Raw genomic sequence first — 27,620 nt, forward strand, 5'->3', positions numbered from 1 at the left:
GAAATAGACCTACCTGCTCTTCTTTAAGATCACTATGAAAAGATTAGGAAAGAAGGAAGAGGCAAGACGGGTTCTACCAGATGTGTGCCCGGGGATGGGAATGGTAGGAAGTGTGACAAGTCCCTTTGCAATATCCAAAATAGTAAGATATACTAGGGCAGTAAACTGAGCCTTTCCACAAGGCCTAGCTGTGTTAAAGCACTAGAGGCCTCCTCTGGTGTTACCTGCATCTTAGCCATTAAAAATTGCTTAGAAAACTAATGAGTCTCAATAAGTTTTGGTCTAAGGAACCTGACCACCCTGAAGAACCAACCATGATCAGAACTAACTATATTTAGATGTTTCCTTGGTTGGGTTAAAGGCCAGGACCTCTGGTACTGAAATCAGTGTTTGGACAAAAGCTATCTGGTTTCCATACCTTCTGTAGTTCGATACCCTATAATACTCCAGTTCAATCTATCACCCGGAGTAGAGTTAGATCCATGGATTCCTCTAGGTACACAGAGACCTCTGTCTAGATTTTGTTGACTCATAGGGTCTCTTTAAAGTGGTCCTTCCATAAAAATGTTGACTACATTCTCTGATCGTCATCGCTCAAGATCCCACCATAGTTTTAGCTCTCGTTATTTATAGCGTAGAACATGTCTACCAAAATGGTGGGTTCAGAAGAGGAATCAGGTTATTTTATGGTAAATCTCAAATCCTAATAAATAAGTGATGTGAAACCCTTTATTGTTCCAGTATCTATTCAAGGGTTTTTCCAAAAATCAAGGCACTTATGATAAACCCATAACAACAATGTGTTAGCAAAAATAACATAGGGATATAGCTATGTTACAATTTTTGGTCCAGGAGCCCATTGAAGAAGCTCAGAAAAATATGTGTAATAGGATGTTAGAGAATAGAGATGTGTCTTCCATAGTGACCTTACGTTAGTTGATGTCACGTGACTGCAGTGCCAAAAGGCGATGGATGCAAGCAATGTAACAGTAAGGGATACCAGAAAGTAACGGGTTCCTTTGGAAAGTCATTAGTAGGGTAAATGTGCCTGAATTCTGGCTCATTATGAGACAAAAAATTGACATTTATGCCTCGTAGCACATTTATTATGATTAGTAATGGGCAAACCTGGTAGAATTTTTGTTGTGAATATTTGTTAGAATTCCCGCAGGCTTCCCGTCCAGCGCATAGCGCCACCTGCGGGCCAATCCAAACCTCACCCTCAGTGTTGTGCAGTGAGGTGTCTGGAGTCTAAGTCCAGCTTTTGGCCCACTGAGCATGCTCAGACATTTTGGAGCCTCTCAGAGGCTGAGCATGCTCAGACATTTTGGGTCTGTTCAGAGGTTAAGTCCCATTTTGGCCATACTGAGCATGATCGGTGATGTCATGCCACCGCCCCTGTTTGGCAGGGACTACCCTTTAAATAGTGTGAGCCGACACCCCCCCAGGGCTCACACTTTGCCTAGTAACACGTTGAGATAGGAGGTTAGGGCCAGGTTCCAGTCAATTGCAGGAGCTGAGTAGGGATCCAGTTAGAGTTCCTTGGCTCTGCCATTTGGAATCAGTCAACCTATTCCTAGTCTAACCACTGTGTACCTCCCTTCAGTTTTGGGAGTTTGTTGTGTGACTGACCAGGAGTGAAGTTAACCCCTGGCAGTCTTGTTTTTGCAGCAGAGTGAAGCACATGCTTGGGCCTGGTTATCCTGCTGTAATTAGCAGGTGCTTCTGGCAAAGCTTCATTTGACTTCACTCAACTGCTATACATAGGCACGCTCTCCCAGTGAAGTTAACTGGAGAGAGTCTGTTGCAGCCTGTTCACATTTGTGCCGCACAACATCACTGCCAGTGTAGGTTAACTGGGGGTTCATATTCAGACATCCGGCTGCCCATCTGGGCTTGTGGACCTCGCTGCAGTGCTCTGCAGCTTAGCGGTTCTGGTTGTGTTCATTATTATTTTTAGATATATACACACAGAACTGTAACAATATTCACAAGGTTTGCCCTCAAGTTTTGTTTCTCGGCCCGTCCCCGAAGTGTTATTATACTCTGGGGTTTCTATAGACTATAGAGTAAAATAATTTTAGGCCACAGAGTATAAGATTCAGAAGCCCAGAGAAGGTGCAGAAAAAAAAAAATCATTTTCTAGGCTCTGCCATGGTGGCTGGTCTCCTTATCCAAGCTTTCCCAGCATCTTCTGGCCTCTCGTGTGGCATCAGTGGCCTCGGTCACTTCTGAGACCTGGGATAAGGAAGATGCCAAGGATGCCGCTGCAAAGCACAGGAAAGGTGAGGATAGTGACCATGAGTGAGTGAGTATTTTTCATTTTTATGCATCTTTCTTGGGCCTCTGACTATTTCACCCCAAAAATTCTGAGTTTTGATGAACCTGAAAATTTTTGAATTTTTTTTGAAAATTCATAATGAACCCGCTTCATTATAAACTAGTTCGCTAAATTCTAATTATGATAGTTTGTTGTGCCCTACCTGGTTGTTTGGCTTATCACAAAAAGGGTGTAGCTTAGGGGGAATGAGGTGCGTCTTCAATGCATCAACATGCAGTAAAGTTGTGCCCAAATTTTGGAGCAAAATTTTAAAACCAATTATTCCAACCAATGGTGATAAAGAAGCTTCACTATTCTGACAAGAAACGGATCTCTTCACTGCGACACCGTTACATCTTTGTTCCAACCATGTGCACAGATGCCTGTTGGTAGCCACAAATACATCTAGAGTTCTAGATGCCACCTTGTCATTGTGTTTTGGCCAATCCTCATCCTGGCACATCTACTATCTCTACTTGCCTTCGAATTAATTAGTAGTCTGGCTCTGCATCCAATCACCAAACTAGCCTAAATCTAACCTTTCATTATAGGTTGGTCTGAGAATTCAGATCTGGGAATTGTCCATGTGAAGCAGACTATGGAATGATCTAGTTGTGTCATTGGATCATGGTACGGGAGGTCCTCTACCACATTTTCAGTGCTGAAGAACTATGCCACTGGTGCACAAAAAGTTGTAGCCCCATCAAGATACATCCCTCGTAACACAGAGCTCTCTTTGACCTGTTGTATTTACTTCAAGTTTTAGTTGAACATTGGAATGGGGAAGTACATCACCATAGGCACATGGCTGGTTGGTGATGACTCCAGATCATGAGGGTTTTTGTCTAACTTTTACGTACCATCTGTTTCCTTGTTTTCCACGGAAACAATGTGCTTGTGTACTATATTCACGGCTTCCCTTTATCGGTGATAATATACAGTAACACTATTCTCAAGTTTCAGTAAGCTTTTTAGCTCATACAAAGTACATTATACTTAAAGGGGAGGTCCACTTCAGACCGGCTGACAGTAAGATTGAGTAACTCTTAGCTATGTGTAGCTCTAAGTTTGAGTTTGCAAAAAAGGTCCTCATTATATCCTACATAAACTACTGTAACATGCCCGGGCCAATCCCCTATCAACTGCCCAATTAATCCACCCCTCCCAAACTACTCCTTGGCCTCTCCCCTTCTATTTTTTCCCTCCATTGGCTACCTATTATCTAGTAAATACAATAAAATTAGAGATGAGTGAGTAGTTAAATGTTCGATATTCGTTTCGAGTAGCCCCTCAATATTCGACTACTCGAATCGAATATCAAATCCTATTATACTCTATGGGGGAAAAATGTTCGTTTCAGGGGTAGGCAACATTCGATCAAATTGAACTTACCAAGTCCACGAGTGAGGGTCGGGCTGGATTCTCCGAGAAGTCTTCTCCGTGCAGCGTCCCCATGGCGTCTTCCGGCTCTGAATTCACTCTGCCAGGCATCGGGCCTGGGCAGAGCCGACTGCGCATGCCCGCACTACAAGAAAATGGCCACTTACAGTTAAATCGGCCATTTTCTTGAAGCACAGGCATGCGCAGTCGGCTCTGCCCAGGCCCGTTGCCTGGCAGAGTGAATTCGGAGCCGGAAGACGCCACGGGGACGCTGCAAGGAGAAGACTTCTAACGGTAGGAGAAGAACCAGCGTTGATTGGCCGACTGTATAGCATTTGGCCAATCAACGCTGGTTCTGCATTGAATTTTTCCATTCGAATAGCAAGTAGTATTCGATCAAGTACGAGTATTTCGAATACCGTAGTATTTGATTGAATACCTATTCGAACGAATACTACTCGCTCATCTCCTATATTAACTATGACATATAAGGTTGTCCCCTCCATACAGCACTGTCCTAACCACCCATCACCTCCCCAAAGGTAATCTCCAGTCTTCCAGTCTTCGCAAAACCTCCTTTCTTGCTCTTTTTTTGGTTCCCATGTCTAAAAAAAAAAATTCTCCCATATTCTGGAATAGTGTTGGGCGAATCAGTTTGCAACAAACCAGATTTGACTTATATAAAGTTTTCAACCAAACTGAACAATTTGTCTAAGGTGAATTCAGGTCTCGTCATAGAGTCCGGTGATGTCACTGGCACTCTTCTGTAACGTCACTCACCCAGAGGAGGAAGACAAAGATCTCCTGACGCCATGGGAAGGGCCGAAAGAGGCGAGAGAAGGTGAGCATAAATGTTTTTTTGTTTGTTTTTAAACCTCCACACTTCACTCCATTGAGATTATTGAAATTATAGAGGGTGGTTCAGTAATCCCTATAGACTTCAATACAGAGATCCCCTGTAACTTGATGAGGGTCTTCAAGGTGGCCCATCCACTCATCACACATGTATGGCATAGAGGAAAACTCCTTTATGTCATGATGTCATAGTTTAAAAAATACTTTATTAAAATCAGATTTTATGCTGTACCTTACAAGCTGAAGACACTATACACTATTACATCATTATATGGAGTAACTTTTACAGAATTGCAGATCACAATATAGCCTGGCATTCTGACGCACCCCCTGGTTCTGTCTCATACCCCTTTGGGTGCACCTTCTACACACTGAGAAAGTTTTGCATAGGTGAAAATTTGGCTATCTGTTGTCATCTCTAGGGGGCGCTGAATGTATTTGGATTACAGTGGATCGACCTGGACACATTGACTCCTTGTAGTAGCTGCAGGTGCGACAGTCTTACAGGAAGCAGTTTAGCCCTTAGGTGTCCCTTCTACTGACCAGCTGAGAAGGTTTTAGTGGTCCATCTTCTTTATAGTGTATGTGTCCTTCAGGTGACTTTTTTAGAATAGGTTGTCACAAGTGGGTATATAGAGCATAGAATAGACGTGGTATAGGGCAGAACATTGTTTCCAGCTGTTATTTGACTTGCATGTGACATTATTAAACTGATCTCATCTTTGAAGACCCCGTCTCTAGACCCCAGTAGTGGGTGGAGACTAGTCGCTATAATGTCTCCTATACACTGCACGGTGAAGAGAAGACTTTGCTCTCCTATTTCTCTGTAGAAAACCATCAGAAGCAGCAACAGCATGGAGGACATAATACTGCAGAAGTGAGCAGTGTAGATGTGAATCCGGCACAAGGGTAATCCAGAATACTTACTAGAATCTTCAGCAGCATCTTGCTGTGTGTCTTTGTCTCTCTCTTATTCCCCAGCCTCTTCCTCCTCCTTCCCCTCTCCATACACTCCTAAGGATAACATTTAAGCTAATACCTCCATGAGATAATAGTCCGTCTCATCTCTCAAGACAGATTTAGCAGTGAATTCAGATTGAGAGAACTGGTTTGGGTGGGGATAGGAGCAGAGAGGGTCAGATTAGTGGTGAAAGAAGCATTTTTCTGGGATCAGATATAATACAAAGTTTCTTACATTTGCTTCTACTATCAGTGTATACAAGGTTTGCTGAAAATACAATGTCCCTAAAAAAGTGCCATGCCATGTGATCTCTTTTGCCCAATCAACCTGGAAATAATGATTAGCCTTCTCATCTCAAGAGCTCCCACGCGTTTCATCTACTTCCACGATAGGTCCGGTAAAGTCATTCAGTGCAAACAGGACTTCAGCAGTCTGAGGTCAAGATTTAATAATTCTTTATGGTACTATAGACTGGATCCAAAAGAACTTGTTTACGGTCTTGACCCTGCAATACAATAAAAAATCACAGTCAAAAATCCACTGGCCAGGAAGGTAATTACAAAACAAGGTCCACCTGGATGTTCATACTTAGTCCAACTGAAGGCACAGTTGTACTTAGGCTAGGTTCACATCTGCGTTGGAGCTCTATCATAGATTACATCTAAAATCTAAAAATCGGTGGAGAGAAAAGTCCTGCAACCCATTATTATAGTCCATTGGGTCTGGGGGTAACCACTTTTTTAGTGGACAGGATCTCCATCTTTTGGGTCCCCATTGGAGAAGCTAGCATTCGTCCAGTTGAAGCATAAAAACAAAAAAATTTAAGGAACATTCCACCAACTTCAACTACTCCTTATCTCCATGTTGTGTTCATTGTTATACTGTAGAATGGTGACTACCAAAGATGGGCGAACCTTCTGTGATGTCATGTGGCCCTTTGGTCACTACTAAGGCCTGTGAGGACATAGAGTACTGGACGGTGCAAGGAGGCCAAAAAGAGTTAACAGAAAGTGAGTATAATTGTTTCTTATTTTTGGCACTTCCCCTGGAACTCCAGCTATTATTCTTTGTTTATAAATGTCTGTAGGAACTCAAGTTCCCACTTTTATATGAAAATAAGTTTTTTGCACTAAGATCACTTTATATACTTTGGAAATTCCCTTGGTCATAAGGACTATATATAAAAAAAATTCTCATAGGCTTGGGTGGTGGGTCGGTGGGCTAGTAGGAACATCCTGTGTGGAAACAAAGGTTCTCAAGTATAAGATCTTGTAAAAGTCCCTGGGAGATTTCCTAAAGGATTGTGAAACTTCAGTGATGGAATAGACAGTTCCACCTGCAAAGAGGGGCCATAGGGTCACTATTCCCGCTCTTACATGTACTAGCAGGCGGGTGCTGGCAATTGGACGGTACCAATATGGCAACCAATGTACCTATGTTTCCAGCCTGTCTCCAACTCAATGCCAACCCCTGAAAGTCACCCAAAGCCACCTACCAGAGATAGCGTAATACATGGACACTCCACTATTCACGGAAGTCTTCTACATTTAGGCGCATGGTCCATGCACTAAGGATACAACACTACAGTACCATGCAAATAACGGATGACGGGTGTTGAACGTATAATAAGTTAGGCCTAGTTCATAACATCGCAGGTTTGTGTCGATGAACAAAATGGTCCTAGTCACATGGTGGATGTGCTGCCTGCCTGGAAAATTTGCCCTCATACACAAAGGTACCCTAGGGGGCTCAGTAAAGATGGGTAAACCTCTCGAAATCTGTTTCGACCCATGTTCTGATTAAGCGATCCACTCTTATGATGCTCGGCAAGCCCATGTCACCGATGTAACCCAATCATAGACCTCAGTGGTGACCTCAGGCGCATGTCTTCACTGGAGAGTAACATACGTCACGAGGCGGCCCAAAAGAGGTAAGGGAAGGGGACTATAAATAATAATTTTTTTGGTTGTTGCCACCCCTGGGTGACTAGAGAGACCCCAGAATATAATAATTTACCGGTGGTGGCCATATTAGTTCATCCAAGACGAATCCCAAATTGTTTGGTCTCATTGAAAACTAGACAATTTGGACCCTTTTAGCCAAATTCGTTGTGAACTGATTCACCCATCTCTAGTTACTACACGTTGTTGTCAGTTTGTGTCCAAGCCATACATACAAGGGGAGATTTCTGAAGACCGACGGTGTCAACGCCAGTTTTGATATCTTCGACACAATTGGAGAACGTGTCTGATTTATGGGCTAACTAATGATAAATCTGGTGGTCCCATCCCCATCATGGCCTCACTATGCTACTTTTTGGCTTGAAAACACCAGTTTAAAAAAAAAATCACGACTTTTTTCCAACACAAAAGTGTTGGCCCCATATAAGTCTCCCCGACTTTGTATTGCCAGTATGTGCAGATGTAGCAGTTACCAAAATGGCTCTGGTTTTATGACACATAGAACAGTGTTAAGGTGAGCCGTCCAGTACTTACCAAGCACAGCGCCATACGTTATATAGTGGCTATGCTTGGTATTGCAGTGCATCCCATTCACTTGAATAGGACTGAGTTGCGATCAGGTCATGTGACTGTTTAATGGACTTCAACCAGTTGATCCAATGGGTCACCCCATGAATTAGGAAACGATGACGTATCCTAAGCATAGGTCATCAACTAAAAATTTCCAGAAAAACCCCTTTAAGTCGAAAGGAGAACCCGTCTGTGGTAAATACAGGGGCTCATTGATTTGAAAGGACACCCTCATACTGTAACTGGGTAATAAAACTGAGGTTCACCAATGGGGGGTGACAAGTCTATGAAGAAGAATGGACTGTGTGTAATACCATAGTTGGGCTGGGTATTGTGGCATATATGGTGTGTACCGCAGACTCTCCTGGTTCTGAAGCTTGCTTCTTCGTATGGCCAACCTATAGGGATTGAATGATAACCCGTTAGAATAGCATCCTAGTAAATCGGACATGTTTGCAGGTAAATACCCTCCATACATTCACCCCATATAAAGTCTTCTGCAACTAAAGCCAAGTATATAATATATCGTAGACTTCACGCCAAGGGCAGGATAAGGATGTGAGAATAGGGACCTGGTCCTCATTGATCCCTACCTCAACAACTACAGTATTCTAAACCTGTGTCAGGTGTCATCTTAGGATTTATGTTAGGGTGCAGACTATAGTAATATTTATAGTGGGTCCAGCGCCGCACCTCCCATGAGGCGACCTGAAGCCAGGGCTCCAGGGAGGGCAGCATTTTTGCTTACCTAAGCCAGTCCAGGACAAGCTGTCCTGGACTGGCTTAGCACCAAGCGGTGGATTGGGGAGGCCGCTGGACAGCGGTGCTCCAGCGGCCTCCCCTCACGCTCAGGTAGAGAGCAGGTCCTCTCCCTGCCTGCTCACTCCGCTAAGCCATGCCCCCTTTGCTCTGCCACGCCCCTCCGCTCCACCCCCTCCCCCGGGGGGGGGGCGGCTTTCTGTCGTCCGCCTCAGGCGGTGAAAAAGGCAGGTTCACCCCTGAGTGGGTCCATTATATGGGAACTATATGGTATATTATATTATGTACTGTAGGATTTATGAGGGTTTACATTACACCACATTCACATCTGAACTATCCTATCCATATTGCTGGGCCAATTCAGGACTAGAAGAACGGATCCCAGAAATGATGCACATGAGGGACCCCAAGGGACCCCATTGAATATAATGGTGCTCATCGCGAGTCAGTCATTTTTACTGAAATAGCTGGAAGAAAAAATGGGTTTCCACTTAGGACTTTGTTGTTCAGTAATTTATTACGGCCATTGTGATGGAGACTCCGAATAGAGGTAGGTGTGAAGGTAGTCTCATGGGGCACTGTTTCTGGTATTTAGACCAGTGATCTTCAACCTTGGACTCTCTAACGTGTTCAAAACTACAGAGCTCAACATGTCCTGACAACCTGCAGATACGTATCAATAACTAGTTCACAGTCTCATACATAACATGTGCAATTTTGTAATTGTGCTCTCTAAGCGGGGGTGTGCCTGAACAAAGCTGGGGCGGGGCCAATTCCAGCCATGCTTATCTTACTCTGGACAACCGCTTTAAGGATGCAGAAACAGATAAGCCACCACACTCGTTTTCGTATCTTCCATTGACTCCATACCCCTCCTGCAGACATGAAGCTCCTGGACCCTGATGCAAAATCTGTAGCAGGCCCCCCTAAGACTCTTGGGCCTAGATGCAACCCCATTCTCTGCATTTTCTCAAATTACACCCCTGTCTTCCTGCATGAGATGCCTCAACGTATACTAGGGGCTCTAGTGACTATTTACCAGTCATGTGCAGGGGCTATTCATTCAGCATACACAAACATGTTATGTCACAATGTTATTACGCACCGTTAGATCAGGAAGATCTCTCGTAAATTCAATTTCACAATAAGGATTTACTTCTGGAACTGGAACAGTTTCTGGTTTTATATAAGTGACACTAGAAAAAGGGAAGTCATTCATTTTAAGCATTGAAGCCGGGATGTGTTCACACAAGATTAGTCCGACTATTTTCTATCACCTCCCCTTGATGAGAACCCAGAGTATAACACCAGCGCAACCGCTCCGTGCCGAACAATATTTGTCTACATGAATCCGGTGAGGTTCGTCCATCTCTATCTGTGATGGATCGTTCTATGTATTGTGTACCACCTACTACAGTATAACATGTGTCACGCTTTATTCTCACTCTACACAGTCTACCAATAAGTATGTGGACACCCATGCAAAAGAAGATATCTGCCTCGTGATGTACGTCACGCCTTGGTCCCAGTGCATGGTAAACTCAACACCGACGCCTGTTGCACTATTTTAGATAAGAGTGTGCTTCCTACATGATGGTGGTTCTATGGGTCGGACCAATGTTACTTCCAGGATGACAATGCCAGCTGTCATGTAGCGAGGTCTACCATGGCTTGGTACGGTGACAATCAGGTTAACCAACTGGACTGGCCTGCCCAGAGCCCAGACTTAAACCCTATTGAGCACCTCTGGGACGCGTTGGATCGCCAAAGGGGTGCAGCAGCCGAACAAAATTGGTAAAAGAACTTATCTGTCTTCTCCAAGCCAAATGGAATACAAGGACTTTTGGAAAGCCCCGGAGGGTTGTGGCTGTAATTGCCACTCGTTCCGTTCGGACCACAGGTGTCCAAATACTTATTGGTAGACAGTGTATGTGTTTTTCTATATTAATAGTATACAAATGTCAAAAATAATATAAAATATGTAAATATTACAATACTCACCTCGAGGGATCGCGGAACTTTATCTTTTTCCGAAAGTAGTAAGCACAGGCGACCGATATTATAAGTAAGACCAGCATGAGAACCACAACAGTCACTACATTGGCCTGTTTTGCCCCTGAAATTATAGGACAGTTCTATTCATTCTATTCTATTCATTTTTACAATTATAGTCATATATTTTGTGCACGTTTAAAATTGATGCATCTCTGGATGTGACTATGGTATAAGAAGCAATGTCACTCATCGTACCCAACCAGACTTCTCCTTTTACAAACACATTGTAGAGCAGATAGTATTCGATAGTGTGTCATATATAGGAAGGCAGCATGGTCAGACAATGGACAGAGCTATATGTGGTGTAAAGGTCGCCGTACCCCGGGGTCCAGGAATATCACCGTACATTAGACCCAACAACATCCAATATCAAGAGGGAAGTATTGAGAGAATTATGAAGTAAAAGCATTATATACTTGTATGATCCATAAAACTACCGTCGTGACATAATGTCGCAGGCTCAAAGGTTTTGGAGACGTTGAGGACTTTGTTTGCAGCGGTGCAGACCCAGGTCAGGTTTCTTTCTGTAGGATCAACGCGGAGGGTGGAGTTGTGGAGGGTGGTGTGTTTGGAATTCTCTCTGCTCCACGTGGTTTTCACGCCTGGTTTGTTGACTACACAGGTTATGAAGCAGATCTCATCCCTGGAGATGTTATGGTGGATCTGCAAGTCATGACGTGAAAAATTACCTAAAATAAACAAAAATGAGAAGGAAAAAAAAACACAATTTTTTATCCCGACAGCAATCATCTGCAATCATAGCTTATACCAGCATAGTCCATATCACTATATACAAAGAGGATTGAACCATCTTTAACCCTTGCCCTCTCTGCACTGTGCTAAGACCTCATCTGAGCATATAGTTAACACTCAGCGCTACAATAGTATAGCGCCGTCACAGGATTCACGCCTGTTACATCTCTTACTGGTTCCATCTGTAGGGACTATGGGCTGAAATTGGAAAATAGTTTGACTCCAGCAGATTACGACGTCATGCAGACAATCATGTGCAGTGTAGGGGTCTGTAAAAATGGAACAGATAAGATAAGATAAGATAATCCTTTAATAGTCCCACCTTGGGGAAATTTCAGCGTGTTACAGCAGCATAGTAATACAGATACAGGATAATACAGAGTAATATGTTACAGACGTAGACACAGATAAGCTGAGAAGAGAAGATATACTAGGAGTCCATGGCAGCTAAGGAAAAACAGAAGAGAAAGAGGAAGACCTCATGGTCATCCTCATAATCATTAGTTCTCTGTGCGGAGAGCTCTTCGTTTGGTCTGATGTAGATTATACAGCCTGGTCGCGGTTGGAAGGAAGGACCTGCGATAGCGCTCCTTCTCACACTTGGGGTGAAGCAGACGGTCACTTACAGTGCTGCCAAGTCCCATCAGGGTCCCATACATGGGGTGGGATTTGTTCCCCCGCATGGAGGTCACCACAGACAGTATCCTTCTGTCACCCACCACCTGTACTGGGTCCAAGGGGCTCCCCAGGACAGAGCTGGCCCTCCTGATCAGCCTGTCAAGTCTATTTCTGTCCCTGGTTGATATACTGCTTCCCCAGCAGGCCACACCGAAAAAGATGGCTGAGGCAACCACAGAGTTGAAGAAGGCCCTAAGAAGTGTCCCCTGGACTCTGAAGGCCCTCAGCCTCCTGAGCAGGTAGAGTCTGCTGTGGCCCTTTCTGTGCAGCGCCTCCAGGTGATCAGCCCAGTCTAGTTTATTATTGAGGAGCACGCCCAGGTACTTATAGGATAGCACGCAGATTAGTATCTACATGCCCTCCATGTTTTTCACTGACCCATCCATTTGAATGAATGAACCATCCCACAAAAACAGAGAGGAATAGGACCTGCTTCATATTTTGTGGTTCTTTTCTCCGACCAGAAATACATTCATAAAATATACCCATTCATCTACCACATAGAAATGAATGGCTCTGTATGCTACCCACAGTTATGAACCCGTAATTGTGGGTAATATAAGCCAACAAATTGCAGATGTGCTGTGATTAGGGTTGAGCGATCAGGATCGGATAAGATCGGATCCCAATCAGCGATCGAGTAAATTTCACGATCGTGATCGGGTTTCCGATCCTGCCTAAAATAGATCGGGAAGGGAATTCCGATCCTGATCGCTCTACTTACCTGCACAGATCCACTGCCACTATCTCTCCCCATTCTTCTAGATCCGGTTCTCTCTCATTTACAGGCTTTCAGAGCATCGTGCGTGCCCCCACCTCCCAGGCTAGTGTTACAGACCTAGGAAGAAGGCAGGGCTTGTGGCTTAGGAGACTGTGAACGGGTACTGGGAGGGGAGATGTGAGTGATGCATCACTCAAGTCTCCCCTCCCAGTACCCGCCCACACTCTCCTAAGTCACAACAAGTCCCACCTACTCCCAGTATCAGTAACACTAGCCTGGGAGGCAGGGGCATGCATGGCGCTCTGCAGGCGTGTAAATGAGAGAGAACCGGACCGAGAAGAATGGGGAGCGACAGCGGATCTGTGCAGGTAAGGGGACACCATGGGGGACTAAGTAGCTGGGGGATTTTTTCGTTCAATTTTTGGACTCCATGCTGTGTAGTGAATAGGATTGTTTTTAAAATCCGATCTTTGATCATTAAAAAAAATCCCATTGACTTGCATTAGGATCGGAATTGGGATCGGGTTGAAATGGAAATTGATCGAAAATCGGATTTTAAAAATGATCCTGAAATCTCAAGATCAGCTCAACCTTAGCTGTGATAGATTACAGCATCCGGGTGATTGGAGCGGGTAAAGCCCCTTGCCCCTCCTTCCCCCACCAGTGAAATAATGGGGTTCAAAGGGATACCCCAGCAACCAGGAAGCCAATTAAGAGCCTCCTAGATGCCATGAATAGATGTGTACTAGGATTTGCCCTATTAAACTTAGGCAATGATATCTAAATACAGAATACTGTCATTTGGGTCTACGAGGGGATCCAACCGGCTTAGAGCCGGAACACTAAAACCAAGACTATAATGAGGTCCACTGGGTGTCGGTTAGGTTACTGCCATTTTTATACTGACACCAGTAAAGAGAAAAGTCCTCTATGCAGGACTATTTCCTCCACCGATAATGTGTTTTGGTAACCTCCCTTAAAAAAAATTATTAAAAATATGTATATACCATAAAATAGTATCAATAAACACGACAACTTGCCATGAAATAAAATAGTCCTGACATAGTTATGGCTGACAAAATATGGTTCCCTTATCAATTTGTTTAGTGCATTTTATTTAGCAAAAGTAGTAAAACATAAATCCAACACCATATCGTAACGCCCTGCCAGAAAAAGTTGCCATCTCATATCATGTTTAATGTAGAGTGAATGCCATAGAAGCAAAACATAAAAAATATAATAAAAGATAATCAAGACGTTATATGTAATCCACTATGGCGCCAACTACAAATAAAACTCATCCTGCAAAAAATAAGTTCTACTAAGTTAAATAAAATGGATGGCGGAGGTGAAAAAAAAATATTGAAAAAAAAAAAATGGCCGAGCCTTAACTCTCTTGTATTCTTAAGGGGATAAATAGGAGCAGCCTGCTAAACAAGCAAAATCATATGCTGATTCTGGAGAATAGTGTACAAGCAGAAGTAATACTAGATCTTGCTGTTGTAGCCCAAACAAGTTCCCACCCCCTCATATGTTGTTTCACTTTAAAAAAAAATATATATATATATATATATATATATATATATATATATATATATATATATATATATTTAGGGGATGTTTGGTAAACATTTTAGTTTTATACTTAACCTATTTTGCTTCTTTTTACCAGAACACAAGCTCTAAAGTTATCCCTAGCCTAGTAAGTTTTGACCTGAAGAATCTCTCCCATTTTTCCTATGTGTTGCCAGTATGTACAGATGAAGCAAAAGGTGGAGCAATGTCATTGTAACTGCTATATCTCTAGTTCTATATCACCATATTCACAACTTTTTAGGTGGTATAAAACAGGAGATACAGCTATTTGAAGTTACTACCAGTGATTAGAGCACTGCTAGGGATAACTTTAGAGCCTATGTTCTACTAAAAGGAAGTATAATACAAAAATATTCATCAAACTCCTCTTTATATAATAGTAACAAAAAATGAAATGTCCTTTACACTTTATCCTGTCATCTTATTCATCTTATTATGCAAAGCCCGGGTAGAGATTGTACACATGTAAGCAATGTTAAGGGTTCAATTAAGACGTTCCACAGATGGAAAGAAAAGGGAACAGGCACCAACTATAGCAAGGTTAGCAATCTCAGCAAAACCTCTCTAAATAAGGAACAAGTTCATGCCTTTGACATATCAGTCTCAGACCCTAAGACACGAGCCTCAAGTATTCGACTAAAACAGAAAGCAAAAATAACGTTAATGACTCGGAGATATCATCTACAGGAAGACGTCATTCTGGTCTCCAATAGAGATGAGCGAACAGTGTTCTATCGAACACATGTTCGATCGGATATCAGGGTGTTCGCCATGTTCGAATCGAATCGAACACCACGTGGTAAAGTGCGCCAAAATTCGATTCCCCTCCCACCTTCCCTGGCGCCTTTTTTGCACCAATAACAGCGCAGGGGAGGTGGGACAGGAACTACGACACCGGGGGCATTGAAAAAAATTGGAAAAAGTCATTGGCTGCCGAAATCAGGTGACCTCCATTTTAGACGAATAGTGGATTTCAAATCCGGGTCATATGAGAATGTGAACTTTGTGACTATGAGACAGGGATAGCTGTACAGGCAGGGATAGCTAGGGATAACCTTTATTTAGGGGGGAATGTTATTAAAAATAACTTTTTGGGGCTCTATCGGGTGTGTAATTGTGATTTTTGTGAGATAAACTTTTTCCCATAGGGATGCATTGGCCAGCGCTGATTGGCCGAATTCCGTACTCTGGCCAATCAGTGCTGGCCAATGCATTCTATTAGCTTGATGAAGCAGAGTGTGCACAAGGGTTCAAGCGCACCCTCGGCTCTGATGTAGCAGAGCCGAGGCTGCACAAGGGTTCAAGCGCACCCTCGGCTCTGATGTAGGAGAGCCGAGGGTGCACTTGAACCCTTGTGCACCCTCAGCTCTGCTACATCAGAGCCGAGGGTGCGCTTGAACCCTTGTGCACACTCTGCTTCATCAAGCTAATAGAATGCATTGGCCAGCGCTGATTGGCCAATGTATTCTATTAGCCCGATGAAGTAGAGCTGAACGTGTGTGCTAAGCACACACATTCAGCTCTACTTCATCGGGCTAATAGAATGCATTGGCCAGCGCTGATTGGCCAGAGTACGGAACTCGACCAATCAGCGCTGGCTCTGCTGGAGGAGGCGGAGTCTAAGATCGCTCCACACCAGTCTCCATTCAGGTCCGACCTTAGACTCCGCCTCCTCCGGCAGAGCCAGCGCTGATTGGCCGAAGGCTGGCCAATGCATTCCTATGCGAATGCAGACTTAGCAGTGCTGAGTCAGTTTTGCTCAACTACACATCTGATGCACACTCGGCACTGCTACATCAGATGTAGCAATCTGATGTAGCAGAGCCGAGGGTGCACTAGAACCCCTGTGCAAACTCAGTTCACGCTAATAGAATGCATTGGCCAGCGCTGATTGGCCAATGCATTCTATTAGCCCGATGAAGTAGAGCTGAATGTGTGTGTTAAGCACACACATTCAGCACTGCTTCATCACGCCAATACAATGCATTAGCCAGTGCTGATTGGCCAGAGTACGGAATTCGGCCAATCAGCGCTGGCTCTGCTGGAGGAGGCGGAGTCTAAGGTCGGACCTGAATGGAGACTGGTGTGGAGCGATCTTAGACTCCGCCTCCTCCAGCAGAGCCAGCGCTGATTGGTCGAGTTCCGTACTCTGGCCAATCAGCGCTGGCCAATGCATTCTATTAGCCCGATGAAGTAGAGCTGAATGTGTGTGCTTAGCACACACATTCAGCTCTACTTCATCAGGCTAATAGAATACATTGGCCAATCAGCGCTGGCCAATGCATTCTATTAGCTTGATGAAGCAGAGTGTGCACAAGGGTTCAAGCGCACCCTCGGCTCTGATGTAGCAGAGCTGAGGGTGCACAAGGGTTCAAGTGCACCCTCGGCTCTCCTACATCAGAGCCGAGGGTGCGCTTGAACCCTTGTGCAGCCTCAGCTCTGCTACATCAGAGCCGAGGGTGCGCTTGAACCCTTGTGCACACTCTGCTTCATCAAGCTAATAGAATGCATTGGCCAGCGCTGATTGGCCAGAGTACGGAATTCGGCCAATCAGCGCTGGCTCTGCTGGAGGAGGCGGAGTCTAAGATCGCTCCACACCAGTCTCCATTCAGGTCCGACCTTAGACTCCGCCTCCTCCAGCAGAGCCAGCGCTGATTGGCCGAATTCCGTACTCTGGCCAATCAGCACTGGCTAATGCATTGTATTGGCGTGATGAAGCAGTGCTGAATGTGTGTGCTTAGCACACACATTCAGCTCTACTTCATCGGGCTAATAGAATGCATTGGCCAATCAGCGCTGGCCAATGCATTCTATTAGCGTGAACTGAGTTTGCACAGGGGTTCTAGTGCACCCTCGGCTCTGCTACATCAGATTGCTACATCTGATGTAGCAGTGCCGAGTGTGCATCAGATGTGTAGTTGAGCAAAACTGACTCAGCACTGCTAAGTCTGCATTCGCATAGGAATGCATTGGCCAGCCTTCGGCCAATCAGCGCTGGCTCTGCCGGAGGAGGCGGAGTCTAAGGTCGGACCTGAATGGAGACTGGTGTGGAGCGATCTTAGACTCCGCCTCCTCCAGCAGAGCCAGCGCTGATTGGCCGAATTCCGTACTCTGGCCAATCAGCACTGGCTAATGCATTGTATTGGCGTGATGAAGCAGTGCTGAATGTGTGTGCTTAGCACACACATTCAGCTCTACTTCATCGGGCTAATAGAATGCATTGGCCAGCGCTGATTGGCCGAATTCCGTACTCTGGCCAATCAGCACTGGCTAATGCATTGTATTGGCGTGATGAAGCAGTGCTGAATGAGTGTGCTTAGCACACACATTCAGCTCTACTTCATCGGGCTAATAGAATGCATTGGCCAATCAGCGCTGGCCAATGCATTCTATTAGCGTGAACTGAGTTTGCACAGGGGTTCTAGTGCACCCTCGGCTCTGCTACATCAGATTGCTACATCTGATGTAGCAGTGTCGAGTGTGCATCAGATGTGTAGTTGAGCAAAACTGACTCAGCACTGCTAAGTCTCTGCATTCGCATAGGAATGCATTGGCCAGCCTTCGGCCAATCAGCGCTGGCTCTGCCGGAGGAGGCGGAGTCTAAGGTCGGACCTGAATGGAGACTGGTGTGGAGCTATCTTAGACTCCGCCTCCTCCAGCAGAGCCAGCGCTGATTGGTCGAGTTCCGTACTCTGGCCAATCAGCACTGGCCAATGCATTTCTATGGGGAAAAGTTAGCTTGCGAAAATCGCAAACTGACAGGGATTTCCATGAAATAAAGTGACTTTTATGCCCCCAGACATGCTTCCCCTGCTGTCCCAGTGTCATTCCAGGGTGTTGGTATCATTTCCTGGGGTGTCATAGTGGACTTGGTGACCCTCCAGACACGAATTTGGGTTTCCCCCTTAACGAGTTTATGTTCCCCATAGACTATAATGGGGTTCGAAACCCATTCGAACACTCGAACAGTGAGCGGCTGTTCGAATCGAATTTCGAACCTCGAACATTTTAGTGTTCGCTCATCTCTAGTCTCCAATACACGTCGGTCAAATTTATTGTCTAGTGACAATGCTAATTATTAGAGATGAGCGAACAGTAAAATGTTCGAGGTTCGATATTCGTTTTGAGTAGACGCTCAATATTCAACTACCCGAATTGAATATCGAATCCTATTATAGTCTATGGGGGGAAATGCTCGTTTCAGGGTAGGCAACATTCGATCAAATTAGACTTACCAAGTCCACGAGTGAGGGTCGGGCTGGATCCTCCAAGAAGTCTTCTCCGTGCAGCGTCCCCGCGGCATCTTCCGGCTCTGAATTCACTCTGCCAGGCATCAGGCCTGGGCAGAGCCGACTGCGCATGCCCGCACTACAAGAAAATGGCCGCTTACAGTCAAAGCGGCCATTTTCTTGTAGCGCGAGCATGCACAGTCAGCTCTGCCCAGGCTCGATGCCCGGCAGAATGAATTCAGAGCCAGAAGATGCTGCGGGGAAGCTGCACGGAGAAGACTTCTAAAGGTAGGAGAAGAACCAGCGTTGATTGGCCAACTGTATAGCATTCGGCCAATCAATGCTGGTTCTGCATCGAACTTTTCCATTCGAATTGCGAGTAGTACTCGATCGAGTACGAGTATTTCGAATTCCATAGTATTTGATCGAATATCTACTCACTCATCTCTAGCAATTATCCTGAAAAGTCTGTATGTTCCAGTGCACCCAAGTATACAGTGACACAGCAGTATGTTATTGGCACGGATTTACAAGGCAACCCCAGACCATGGAGGATTAGTAATGGGTAAGCTCCGTTGCATTCTTAACTCACAGGACACCTGTTCCTGACCAAAACCCTTTTACAACTCTATCCATTACTCCAATTATCAATATTGGCAAATCACAGTGCAGCATGGAGAACAATGCTCAACCATTAACTATCTTCACAAGACCATGTTGATTCTTGGCTTTTTTCATGGACCAACTGACTTGCAATGGGAGATCTAGTCCTTCCAATTGAAGCCATGTTTCCAATCCTTCCAAAAGTAAAGCATGCTCTACTTTTTCCTAGATCATGGACAGCACTCACCTGTGATTATCAGTATAAGGAATAAAGCTTTATCTGTTGACATCAAACCAGAAGTGGTAGACTTTGTGAGGTATATAACCCTTTGTGAGCTATGGGACTTACAAACTGAAATGACCTTCAAGAGAACTTCAAAAGTTGGAGAGCAACTTCAGTTTTACCTAGGGTTGAGCGATCGGGATGGGAAAAGATCGGATTCCAATCGGCGATCGAGTAAATTTCATAATCACGATCGGAATTCCGATCCCAATCTTTTCCAGCGGGATCGAGGTCGGAGTTTATCTCAAGATCGTCTCAACCCTAAAAGTGACTTTTCCCATAGAGAAGCATTGACTAGGGTTGAGTGATCAAGATCGGATTCCGATCAGCAATCGAGCAAATTTCACGATCGTGATCGGCTGGAAAATGATCGGAAATCGGATTTTAAAATCGATCCTGAAATCTCAAGATCGGCTCAACCCTAGTTTTACACCAATAGGGCTTGATCTTTTACTCAATCGTGTTATACTAATGGTGGCCTAAGTACCATATAATATTCAGGAGAAGTGGACATCGTAGGGTCAAATATAAACAAGATCACCAAGTTTCCTTTCCACCTTTCTCTTCTCTTTCAAAATTTATAAAGGACATTGCTAAGATTAAAACTAACCCAAGTTTCATGAGATGAACCCACCTGGGTCAACCATTCGAGGAATGAGAATGCTACTCGTATAAGAACATTACTGTATATTTGTCGAAAGCCTCCGAAATCTCAACATCGCATCCTCTTAAAAAGTGTCATACATTTAGGGGGAAAAACCCTCCAAGAAAACAAAGAAATTTTTAAAAATTATGGAATTTGCTATGTGTTGGGCCTCAACAGAGATGTTGCCAGAGACTGTAAAATTGTTATTTAAAGGAGTTTTCGGGCCAGAGATGGATTTTATACTGATGACCTATCTACAGGATAGGTCATCATTATCCTATTATTAGGGGTCCCAAACCTGGACCCAACACTGATCAGCTGATCTGGCTAAATCCCAGTAGTGGAAGCTACTGCACTGGATAGGGGAGGAAGCAGCTTTGTTCCTATTCAAGTAATAAGAGTTGCATTATTCTGGCACCCCCACTGTATGTGGTCGGGACTAGAGATGAGCGAACAGTAAAATGTTCGAGGTTCGATATTCGTTTCGAGTAGCCCCTCAATATTCGACTACTCGAATCGAATATTGAACCCTATTATAGTCTATGGGGGGGAAAATGCTTGTTTCAGGGGTAGGCAACATTCGATCAAATTATACTTACCAAGTCACGTGAGAGTTGTCAGGCTGGATCCTCCGAGAATTCTTCTCCGTGCACTACAAGCAGACATGCGCAGTCGGCTCTGCCCAGGCCTGATGCCTGGCAGAGTGAATTCAGAGCCAGAAGACGCCGCGGGGAAGCTGCACGGAGAAGACTTCTAAAGGAAGGAGAAGAACCAGCGTTGATTGGCCGACTGTATAGCATTCGGCCAATCAATGCTGGTTCTGCATTGAACTTTCACATTCGAATAGCGAGTGGTACTCGATCGAGTATGAGTATTTCGAATACCGTAGTATTCGATCGAACACCTACTCGCTCATCTCTAGTCGGGACTGCAGCTCTATGCCTATTAATTGAATAGGATAAGAGCTGCTTCCAGCCCTATCTGCATCAGTGCTGTCGGATCACCTGGTCGGTGTGGGAGCTGAGTGTCAGACCCCTGCCAATTAGATACTGACAACTTACACTATGAATAGGGCATAAGTACAAAATACAATTTCGTCCTCCAACCAAAATGCGATCAATTTGTACTAAAGTCTGAAGTGATTCCAAAGTATATTAGTGACTAAAGTTTGCCAAATCCTGAAACATTTGGAAAACTTGGTAGAAACCCCGCTCATTATGAACTGGTTTGCCTATACGTTCCATTGGGTTTCTCTCCTACCATTCTGTAACCCAAGATGCATCACTAACTAGAAGACTACCAAAGATGAGAGCACTTAGCCACAATCTGGAAAGAAATCTTGAAGATTAGTCAGAACCACCTCTGATACAAGGAGAGCAATTCTAGTTCCTTCCATTCTCTGGAGTATATCATCCACCACAAGCCAGGACATATAGTGGTATTCAATTCTCGTGCTCAGTTTCAGGGTTTCTCACTCAACAACATTCTTCTCGCTGCATCCATCTCAACCGATATCCTTATAGGAGGATTAACCCAATACCAAAAAGAGCTTGTTGCACTTGATATACAATAATGTCCCATTGATTTATTGTATGAGAAGATGACATGATGTATCTCAGCTTCTTTTGTCATCACAGCAACAACTGGAACAACAATGATATTATACAGTGATAGTTCACATTGGTGGTAATACCCATTTCCTTCCGTAATTACATATGAATTCTGAAGAGCAGGAAGGAAGATGGTACAGATGTTATACTCTGTAGAAAGAAATTTCAACACTGGTGCATTAAAATCCATGGGAACAGATGATGAAGCAATTCATTTACTTAAAGGGATTATCCACCTTTGCATTAAGATAGGCCATCGGTTTTAGATTGGTGGGGTTATGACTGTGAGGGAGGATATTTCCTGGAGAGTGCAGTTACCGCCATTGTTTTCATACCAGGAGTTGTGCTGCTCAATCGTCATATTTTATTTAGGGCCGGTATGGGCATTCAGGGTCACTTTAACCACCATTGGACCATTGGAAGTGAATCCATCCTGTCCATCTGTTCTGGGACGTGGGTTCGAGCTGCCCCATCTTCAACTCATTGGTGCCCTGAGTTGCAGACAATGGTGAAGCAGGGTGCCATCCACTCCCTGGTTCACCATGCATCCCATCTCTGCTCCAGGAGCTGCAGACGCCATGTGATGACATCACTTATATCGCAGTTCCCCGAAGACTCTGGACCAGAGACAGCAGGGGAGCAAGGAGAGGAGAGCATTAGTGGTTTTTTTATGTTAGTTTGGTAGTCAAGGGGCACAAAATTGTAGGGGGCAACTGGAGGAGAAATTTATATTGTGAGTCAGTTAGAGGGGTCATTAACCCCTTACCAACATCCACCGTACTAGTATGGATGCAGGGTCTTCTTCTCCACCTCCATCTCTTCTCTTGTGATCCCAACGCATCTTCATCCAGAAGTGCCGACTGCTCATGTCCGTCGGCCATTTTTGTGAGGCCTCTCCCGTTAGGCCACAGGAAAATGTGTCTGTGTCTCTTTTGCAATAGAGAATTTTTTTGTAATACTGTTTCTGATTTTCCATTATTACTTTTAGTGTTGCTTGCCGCACTGTAATCTGATTGTAATCTCACTGTTTTTACTGATCTTGTTTTGTTAACCACTTCTGGACCACCCATAGACTATATACGTCCGGGAAGTGGTTGCCTTGTTCTGACAGGACGTACCGGTACGTCCAGTCAGAACACTGCAGCTGCACGGAGATCGTGCAGCTACTGAAGCTGGGAGCCGGCTGTAACTTCAGCCGGAACTCCCAGAGAGATGACAGGGAAGGTTTATTCCCTTCCCTGCCATCTCGATCGCTGTGTATACAGTGCTCAATGAGTGCTGTATACACGGCTATGGACGCTGCCATAATTCAGCTGCCCTCTGACCAGGCGGTCACGTGATCTGCCGGGAGCAACGTCTTGCAAGAGCTACTGGGTCCTACAGGACCCAGATCAGCTCTGTATACTGTGTATATAGCGTGCAGGAGACTGTATTCCTCCAGCAACTGGGGCTAAATGTACCAGCCCCAGTTATAGGAGGAATCAGCCTCCAGTACCAAAAAAAAAAAAAAAAAAAGTGATCAGATGTCCCCAAAGGTCTCTTATCACCTTATGGGGACACAATCTGGAAAAAAATAAATAAAATAAAAATATAATAAAAAAGTTTTTTAAAAATGTAAATAAAATAATAATAAAAAACAAATAATACGCTAATAAAACGTCGTTAATAAAGGTTATAGCCCCACCCCCGACAACACCATACAAAATAAAAATTACCGTAACGGAGAGGAAAAACTATATTATAAAGTTTTTCAGTGATACTTTGTGTTATTAAATAAAAAAAATAAATTGAAAACCAGACACAATTGCCCTCCTATTTTATTTATATTTTCCCGGATATAAAAAAAAATTAAAACACATTCGAAAATAAAAATAACATTAAAAAAAAAAAACCCGTATGTGTCCCCGAAAAAAGACGCAAAAATTAGTTGACTGAGACATACGAGAAAAATGTTACAGACCTCAAAACCGCACATACAAAATAAACCTAAAATGTGTCTGGTCCTGGAGCACAAATTGGCCCCGTACTGAAGTGGTTAAGAGGCTTTTTGACAATAGTGTTTTTCTTTGGCCAATGCGTATGATGTGCGGTTATCACAGGAAAAAAAAACCCAAGTAGAACACATTATTCCATACTGAACCACCACTCATGTAGCCGCAGCTTCCACCACTGCCAGGAGGAAGGGGTTACCTTACCAGTACACGAACCACTTGGCTTCTTGGCTCATTCATTTTCTATTGTGTGAAAACCGAGACCTTATCATGGGTGACTAAGCACCCCACTAACACCCAGCTCACCATCTTCCTCTCACTTTCCCCTTCTTACCACTTCTTTTGGTCTTTTGTAACTTTACTCATCTCCCACACACAAAGATGGCAATACAATCGATCTTATCTTATCTGAGCATATCTTCTCTACCTTACTTCCGCAGCTCTCAGACACCCAGACGTCATCCTTGTTCCCCATCTCTCCATTCTCTTATCTATCCTTAAGGCCACGGCCCCATGGGTCAGAAACGCCGCAATTTGCCCGCAGTAGAAACGCCAAGGGAAAAATCGTGGTGTTATACAGTAACAGCAAAGTGGATGGGATTCATGTGAATCCCCTGCCCACTTTGCGATAAAATCCTCAGCGCGAACACGCTGCAATTACCAAAATTGGCGCGGTTCTGGAAATCCCAGCATGTTAATTATATCTATGGAAATGCTGGCGGCTTTCCTGTAGATATAACGGTAACAGAAAGTTCGTGGAGGAAAACTCTGTCAACTTTCTGTTCAAAGCGATGCTGGAAGAACCATGATGCGTTCCCGCTGCGGTTTTCCGACAGTGCTTTAGTGCTGCAGACCGTCCCGTGAGGTCCTAGCCTTAGAAACTCTTATAAGTGTGCTGTATAAGACAGCACCTCCCCTCCCCCTCCATCTGAATGTTTCAATACGGATGTGGAAATTCTGACAGGTACACATCACACACTTGCTGTTTTCAGCAGAGCTCTAGGTGTGAAGAACATAGGGTACATGGAGGAAACCATATATGTCCCCCGGCTTCCTTTTCTTCCAGCTAATGCACAAAAAACTTATAGCTATACGCTACAGATCATCAAACAGACTAACATCACCTCTCTCATCTATTCTGTCTCCAATAACCCAAAATAACTCTGATACTTTACACTCTTTAATTTATATAACTTATACCAGCTGTATACATATATACAATTATAGACAGTATATACCCAGGTTATACCAGCTGTACATATATAATTATATACAGTATATACCCAAGTTATACCAGCTGTACATATATATTTATATACAGTATATACCCAGGTTATACCGGCTGTACATATATAATTATATACAGTATATACCCAGGTTATACCGGCTGTACATATATAATTATATACAGTATATACCCAGGTTATACCGGCTGTACATATATAATTATATACAGGAGATACCCAGGTTATACCAGCTGTACATATATAATTATATACAGTATATACCCAGGTTATACCAGCTGTATATATATAATTATATACAGTATATACCCAGGTTATACCAGCTGTACATATATAATTATATACAGGAGATACCCAGGTTATACCAGCTGTACATATATAATTATATACAGTATATACCCAGGTTATACCAGCTGTACATATATAATTATATACAGGGGATACCCAGGTTATACCAGCTGTACATATATAATTATATGCAGTATATACCCAGGTTATACCAGCTGTACATATATAATTATATACAGGAGATACCCAGGTTATACCAGCTGTACATATATAATTATATACAGTATATACCCAGGTTATACCAGCTGTACATATATAATTATATACAGGGGATACCCAGGTTATACCAGCTGTACATATATAATTATATGCAGTATATACCCAGGTTATACCAGCTGTACATATATAATTATATACAGGGGATACCCAGGTTATACCAACTGTACATATATAATTATATACAGTATATACCCAGGTTATACCAGCTGTATATATATAATTATATACAGTATATACCCAGGTTATACCAGCTGTACATATATAATTATATACAGTATATACCCAGGTTATACCGGCTGTACATATATAATTATATGCAGGAGATACTCAGGTTATACCGGCTGTACATATATAATTATATACAGTATATACCCAGGTTATACCAGCTGTCCATATATAATTATATACAGGAGATACCCAGGTTATACCAGCTGTAAATATATAATTATATACAGTATATACCCAGGTTATACAAGCTGTACATATAGAATTATATACAGTATATACCCAGGTTATACCAGCTGTAAATATATAATTATATACAGTATATACCCAGGTTATACCAGCTGTACATATATAATTATATACAGGAGATACCCAGGTTATACCACCTATACATATATAATTATATACAGGAGATACCCAGGTTATACCATCTGTACATATATAATTATATACAGTATATACCCAGGTTATACCATCTGTACATATATAATTATATACAGGAGATACCCAGGTTATACCAGCTGTACATATATAATTATATACAGTATATACCCAGGTTATACAAGCTGTACATATAGAATTATATACAGTATATACCCAGGTTATACCGGCTGTACATATATAATTATGTACAGGAGATACCCAGGTTATACCGGCATGGTCCATATCACTATGTACAAGATGTATAACTTATACCAGCACGGTCTATATATAATTGTATACTGAACGATACCCAGGTTATAGCAACATGTTTTTTATTACACAAGTTTTTTATTACTTACTGTACACGGTGAGTTGATAGGTTTGACTACAGGTTTCTTCTTCCTTAAAAATACTGGCTACAAATGTTCCACTGTCCTTCAGGGTTATTTTTGTGATTCCTAATGATCCGTCTCCCTTATTGTAGAGCTTTGATTTATAGTCCCGGCCTTTGATATCAATACTGCTGTTTGGTTTAGTCGTTGCGATATGGGCATTTTGGAAAACCCAGGAAATTTCTGTAAAACCTTTTTCATCCACTTGTAGAATCACATTGTCTCCCTCGAGGGCCGAAATATTCTTGCTGTCTCCGCATGAGTCGTAGCAGAAGACACCTGTCAATAGAATAATGATATGAATGGTGGTGTGCGGGACCTTCTCAGGTTTGTAGCCCAGAATCAAAAATCTAGATAATCTATTGGGTTTCATCATGGGTAAGCATTTCTATCAAGATTTCCTGTAGGCTGTTCATCTCAACTTTTTGGGAAAACAGTAAGAATTGCAAGAATCCAGGTTTCCGTAAGCATCATGGTATTACTAGATATCACAATGCCCCAATAACATAGCCCCCAAGAAGTCACACTCTTGCCTTGGTGAATTTTTTTTTATAACATCTAACCGGTTGAAGAAATATTCCCATTATTGGATACATGGTACTCCACCAGGACAGCAGGTCAAGGCCAGTAGTCCATGGCACTTAGGACCTACACATTCTCTAGTCTAGCCTGCACAGCCCACCACCTTACTGTAACACAGTTCTATCCTTTAAGCAATTTCAAAAACAAATTTTCTTTTTAAAAAACCTTACATTTTAGAAGAGTAAAGAGCAGGATCACACCGTAGTCGTGAGACAT

At 43.4% G+C, this 27,620-nt stretch overlaps 1 protein-coding gene across 1 annotated transcript; it reads right to left on the reverse strand.

The window, feature by feature from the left end:
• Window positions 1–5,570: 5,570 nt before the first annotated feature.
• LOC142213431 (uncharacterized) lies at window positions 5,571–27,620 on the reverse strand. Its single transcript, XM_075281748.1, has 7 exons — window positions 27,575–27,620; window positions 26,790–27,101; window positions 11,278–11,550; window positions 10,808–10,922; window positions 9,912–10,002; window positions 8,362–8,445; window positions 5,571–6,021 (listed from the first exon to the last, which is right to left on the reverse strand). Exons 1-7 carry the CDS (start codon window positions 27,618–27,620, stop codon window positions 5,962–5,964), a joined length of 981 nt encoding a protein of 326 aa, XP_075137849.1. The 3' UTR covers window positions 5,571–5,961.

This window comes from Leptodactylus fuscus, chromosome 7 (genome assembly GCF_031893055.1).
Source record: "Leptodactylus fuscus isolate aLepFus1 chromosome 7, aLepFus1.hap2, whole genome shotgun sequence".
NCBI lineage: Eukaryota > Metazoa > Chordata > Amphibia > Anura > Leptodactylidae > Leptodactylus > Leptodactylus fuscus.